This window comes from Sarcophilus harrisii, chromosome 2 (assembly GCF_902635505.1).
Source record: "Sarcophilus harrisii chromosome 2, mSarHar1.11, whole genome shotgun sequence".
NCBI classification, from domain to species: Eukaryota; Metazoa; Chordata; class Mammalia; order Dasyuromorphia; family Dasyuridae; genus Sarcophilus; species Sarcophilus harrisii.
In genome coordinates, this window is record NC_045427.1 from 251,853,898 (window position 1) to 251,859,897 (window position 6,000).

Here is a 6,000-nt window from a genome sequence, read left to right on the forward strand (position 1 = left end):
TCACCTCAGCTATAAAATGAGGATATTAGATCTCTTTCAACTCTAAAATTCTGTGAAGAAATAAAAAAACTTTTGGTATATGGCAATGTTTTGGTAACATTAAAGAGAAAGCGGGAAAGGAAATAAGCCTTTACTAAGTGCTTATTACATGCCAAATACTGTGTTGAATACCTCACAAATATCTCATTTGATCCTCACAACAGTCTTATGATGTAGATATTATTATAATGTCCATTTTCAGTTGATAAAATTAAGATATATAGACAGTTAAGTGACTTGCCCAGAGTTACACAACTAAGAAGTTGCTGAAATCAGATTTAGCCCCAGATCTCCCTGAATTAAGATACATCTATATATCTAAGCAATTAATCAAGTTGTATTATCAACATGAATTTCTATGTAAATTGTCAAAGTAATGCTAATAAACAGGAATAAGTTTCTATTGTCAGGTGAGGAGCATGGTTAAATGGTGGTAGGTATAGTAATATGTACTATTGAGTTATTGTCATAAGTGATCTATAATACATACTCTATTGGTAATCCTCAGGTGTAAACAAATACATGCTTTTCAAAGTATGAGAAGCTTTCCATTCAAAATTTCCACTCATTGCCTATTTTTTTCTGATTGCCTTAGGTAACTTCAGAGCTGGCTATGTTGATCTAATGGATGGAACAAATCAATCTGTCGTTTCTGAGTTTGTACTGATGGGACTCACCAATTCTTGGATGATGCAATTTATTCTCTTTGTATTTGCCTCTGGGTTCTGTTTGGCAAGTATACTGGGGAATGCTCTGATTATGCTAGCAGTGGCCTCTAACTCTCACTTACAATCCCCCATGTACTTCCTACTGGCCCACCTCTCTTTCATTGACATGATAGATTCCTTGATGGTGAACCCCAAAATGATTAGTGACCTTTTTAGGAAGCACAAATTCATTTCCTTTGGAGGCTGCGTTGCTCAGATCTTCTTTATCCATGCTGTTGGAGCTACTGAAATGGTGCTTCTCATAGCTATGGCCTTTGACCGCTACATTGCAATATGTAAGCCTCTCCATTATCTGACTATTATGAACCTAAAAGTGTGCATTTCTATTCTAGTAACTTGTTGGACAATTGGAATCTCTCACTCCTTCTTCCAATTGGCCTTTGTGATAAAGTTGCCCTTCTGTGGCCCTAACAAAATAGACAGCTTCTATTGTGATCTCCCTAGGTTCATCAGACTTGCCTGCACAGATACTTATAAACTGCAATTCCTGATTACTGCCAACAGTGGCTTCATCTCTCTGGGAGCCTTCTTCATTTTAATCATTTCCTACATTGTCATCCTGGTCACTGTTTGGCAGAACTCTTCTGGGGGGTCATCCAAGGCCCTCTCTACACTGTCAGCTCACATCTCTGTGGTGATCTTGTTCTTTGGTCCATGTATCTTTGTCTATGTGTGGCCATTTCCCACATTTCCAGTGGACAAATATCTTGCCCTTTTTGACTCAGTTATTATTCCTTTTCTGAATCCCACTATTTATACATTAAGAAACAAAGAAATGAAAGTGTCAATGAACAGACTGTGGAATCAATTCACACTTGGGAGATTCCCAAGAATGTCTTAAATTCTTTAGATGAAAAGAATGAAGATTTCAGTCTTAGACTGAAACAATTAAGTCATAAGATCCTTCCTTGCAGTGTTAACATTTAAATGCACAGAAAATATCAAGCTTTCTGAGACCATGAAAGCCATGCACCAGTTTTAGATAGTTTTTAATATCTCTCTTGTGTGTCTTTCTTTGACAGTGTCTGTGGAGCAGATATACTGTTTTGTATTGGTTTGTTTTTCTGTAATGCCAGTATGAAAGGAGCTTTCAAAGATGCTGCCCCACCTATCCCTCTCCCTCTTTTGTGCCAAATAGATGCTTCTGATTGATACTGAATATGGGCATGTTGCTTACTCTTCACTGTACATAATTAAATCCTAATGTAAAAACTACAATTTAGACATGAAGATGATACTTTTGACCTAAGATATTAGGCAATATTCCTCACTCAAGTTGGTTTCTGCCATATTATGCAGCCTAATTAATTAGAAAGGTTGGGTTTTTTCTCTCTCTGTTACCTTATCACTAGCATGACTTCTTTTTATTTAAACCAAAGAAGAAGTATCACATTCACTTAAGGCAGTAGAAGTGTACTAACATGGAATGTGGTAGCTTATTATGTCTAGAAGGCCCCAGTTATACTTAATTTCGTTCCTCAGTCATCATCTTGTCAATTATCCGACCACTTTTCTCATTATGCCAGAGCTATACCCTGAAGGAAATAACTCTTTGAACCCCAAAACTCCTTCATTGGGTTTCCTCTTATTTTGGCATGGTTCAGCAAATCTAGGAAACCCCAGCCATGTTCCTCAGACTAGCTGTCTTGCAACCTGAAGCAAAAATTATTGTCTAGACGATTTAACCCTTTCAGTTTCAGAATTTCTATACTGTGGCTCCCATCATCCTGATTTTACCATGAAGCTCACTATATCTAAGAGACCCCAACCATATTTCACTTTATGCCCCATCTATCTTCTCTTCATATCACTCTGACATGTGTTTTTCACATTTTCCCTGACCATCAATACAGTTAAGGAGCCATGATCAAATCAATACTGCTTCTGCTGCAGAAAAGATAAGGTCATTATGTTTTTCTATGGCTCTGCTCACCAACTAAATCAAAATACTCTTTCTTGTCCATCACCTCATATCTGTATTGCCTCCCCTTATTAGAATGTCAACTCTTTAAGGGCAAGGACAATCTTTGTTTTTGTGTTTATATCCCTAGCACTTAGCAATAGATTCTTTTTTCATCTTTCATATATTCATATGAGAATACAACAACTAAGAAAGTCTCAGTGTTAAGACATTTGGAAAGTAAGGATAAGCAATAGTGAAACAAGGAGAAAGGAAAAGAGTGCCAACATTGTGGTTTAACACAGAACAAGTTTGTTTATTCAGGTGATACTAAAATAGAGAGCAGGGAGAAGTCAGTTTTTTCCAAAAGGAGTACTAATCAAAAATTGTTGAATGAAGATGGAGAATTATTGTTCAGCCATTTCAGTCATGTCCAACTCTTTGTGACCTCATTTTGAGTTCTTTGTGGCAAAAATACTGGAGTGGTTTGCCATTTCCTTCTCTGACTCATTTTACAGATGAAGAAACTGAGTCAAACAGAATTAAGTGACTTGTTTCACTGTCTGAGATTTAGTGTCTGAGATCAGATTTGACCTCATTAAGATGAGTCTAAGCCCATTACTCTATCTACTCTACCACCTAACTACCTGAAATACAAAATAATAATTTTACAATTTAGATACTGTATATCAATTGAGTTAACAATAAACAATAGGAAAATAATCAAGGATTGTTTTGGGATCTTGGGATCCCACAGGAAGTTCAATTTCAAGAGATTCTCTAAAATGAAAAAAAAAAAAAGACAAGGATCATTTGTCAAATGAATGAGCATTTTTGTGGTGGAAGTCAAGTCAAGAATTTTGGTGCTTAGAAGAAAAGGCTAAAGAAATTAAGTTTTTAATATCAATGAAAGTAAATAAGATCTTTCACTTTAAACAGTTTAAAGCAACCCTGCAGAATAGATATGGTGAAAGTCAACATTCGTATATGAAGACCAACTTAGGTTGAAAAGATGATTTTAAATTGGGCATTTCATAAAACTCCAAAGTCCCATAAAATGTTTCTGTGCTTTTTTACCTCTATACTTTCCTTAGAAAATTTCTACACTTGTACTACCTTCTCTTTCAACTTTATCAGAATCTTACTCATTTTCCAGCACTAAACTCAAGACCTATTTGCTTTGTGAAACCCCTCCTGAAAAGAACAGACTTATTCATGATCCCAAATTATGTGAGGTAGGATTTGAAGCTGACTCCACATTCAGAATTTTATTCACTATTCTACACTAGGTCTGTTTTTTCTCTACATGATCTCTAAGGAACTTTATATCTCTAATCATTAGCATAGTTTGGAAGGCAGTATAGCTAACTTACTGAGGTAGGAAGATAGTTGTTCTAGTCGATATATTTATGAAATACACCAACCTGTTTACTATATGTACAGTCTATATGTGGAATAGAATGCTTCTAGAAAGCCTTAATCGAGAATACTTTCATCCATAGCTAAAGCAGTTCTCTTTGGTGGGCAGAGGGTGTTGATACTAGCATACCAGTAGTATGATGGGTTGGCATGCAATAGCAAGGGCATTTTCAAAGTGGACACAGGCTTGCCAAAATTCTGCAAGTACAGCCACAGCAGTAGAGGAGGCAGTTCTTCTAAAAACCCATAGACCTATTTCACTTTGAAGGTTGAACAGTTAAAGGAATGAAGAGAAGGTGGGGAGTAGTGTATCAAGGTGAAAGAACTCTTGGGAGTCATAGTGGCCAGGGTAACAATGATGCATAAGCCTACAGATAACCTTAAAGTAAAACTTCTTAAACTATGGATAACATAATTGAATATAGGGGTCACAAAGTTATGATTTATTATCTGTAAATGTTTGATATGTATACTTATTTTATATATACAACGTCACTTAAAAATTTCTTGGGTTGTGAGTGGGAAAAGTTTAAGAAGCTTTGCCTTAAAGCACAAAGCACTGTGAGAATTGGATGCAAGTTTGGTTTCCACAGTTATGAAATGGAAATTAGAAGGCTAAGATGAAACAAGGAAATAAAAATTAAAAAGGGAAAATATAATCAGGGATGGGGAACTCAGATTTGCAAATGATTGTAATTAAAAGTAAAGAATTACTTATTCATGGGAAGCAGGGAGATAATAATCTAATCAGAGGAGGAGACAGATTTATGTAGATGAATTAGACTCTTCAGATAGGATAGCACTCAGCCAATAAGAAATGGGAGAACTGTCCAAATAAGGTGAAAACCAAGGGAAGAATAATGATGTAATCAGGGGTGGAAATCCACTTGAGGGGATTACTTACATCTGATAAGTTGTGACCTCTAGTACTCAGCCTCACCCTTCAAGGGAGGGACTTGCATCTTGGTATAATAAAGGACAAATATTGATTCCAAGAATTTATATTGGATAGGACACCCATCTCTGCAGCTGTATAATTAAAAACTTTTAACTTCACCCTTCCCAAGTCCAATGTAATAATTTCTCCCAACACCATAGTGTGGAGATTGACATGCTTCCTACATTATAATATTGGTTTTCTTTCTATGATACCTCTACTATGGGATTATTAAGCTGGAGACATTGTAAAGCAATAACTTCTGATAAATAAGTATTCAGGGCTAGGAAGAGGCAGTTAATCGAAATGTGAAAGAGTACTTTGAGTGAGAAATCCATCTATGAGACACCCTATTCTAGGTAATTATTGAGCCTAAAAAAGATAATAAAATAGGTCAATAGCTTTTTGATTGGCAAGTGAGAATGATTTCAGAATGGTAACAGTTCATAATATGGCTGGGCTAACCAAAAAGCTTGTGAATTTAAAATTCTGATAATGGAGACTACAATCCTGTAAAAATTGGCAATACCAGATTTTTTGTAATATCCCTGACCATCTTGGTCTGTCACTACTGAGTATGCTTGATGCTGGAATGATATAGGATATCCAACGTAGAAAGAGAATGGAGTCTTTCTGGGGCAGGAAATGAATGATGATCTATCAAATGAGATGAAGAAAGAATAGCCAGAAAACAATTTAAAAAGATGGAATTGAGAAGAGTATGTATTCTACCATATAAAGAGCATATTCTAGAATATACAGTGAGTAAAATTATGAGTTCTTTGAATGGCTATTATTCTAAAGTGACTTGAACAGAGAAGGAAAGAAACAATATGATATTAAGACTGATAAGAGTTTGTCTTTCATATAAAAAAACCATAGGAAAACATCTTAGAGTTTTGAGCAGGGCAGGGACACAGACACATATCTTAGAAAAATTACTTTAGCAGCTTTGTGAAGAGCAGGAAAGCCTTGAC

The 6,000-nt window shown here is 35.7% G+C and overlaps 1 protein-coding gene across 1 annotated transcript; it reads left to right on the plus strand.

The window, feature by feature from the left end:
- Positions 1-663: 663 nt before the first annotated feature.
- Positions 664-1,608, plus strand: LOC100919364 (olfactory receptor 4F3/4F16/4F29-like). The gene has a single exon (XM_003755742.1). The coding sequence runs from the start codon at positions 664-666 to the stop codon at positions 1,606-1,608; it is 945 nt and encodes a 314-aa protein (XP_003755790.1).
- The last annotated feature ends 4,392 nt before the right edge of the window (positions 1,609-6,000 follow it).

Excerpts from the sequence above, each read along its gene's own strand:
- LOC100919364 (XM_003755742.1), top strand. The coding sequence starts at position 664 with ATGGATGGAACAAATCAATCTGTCGTTTCTGAGTTTGTACTGATGGGA.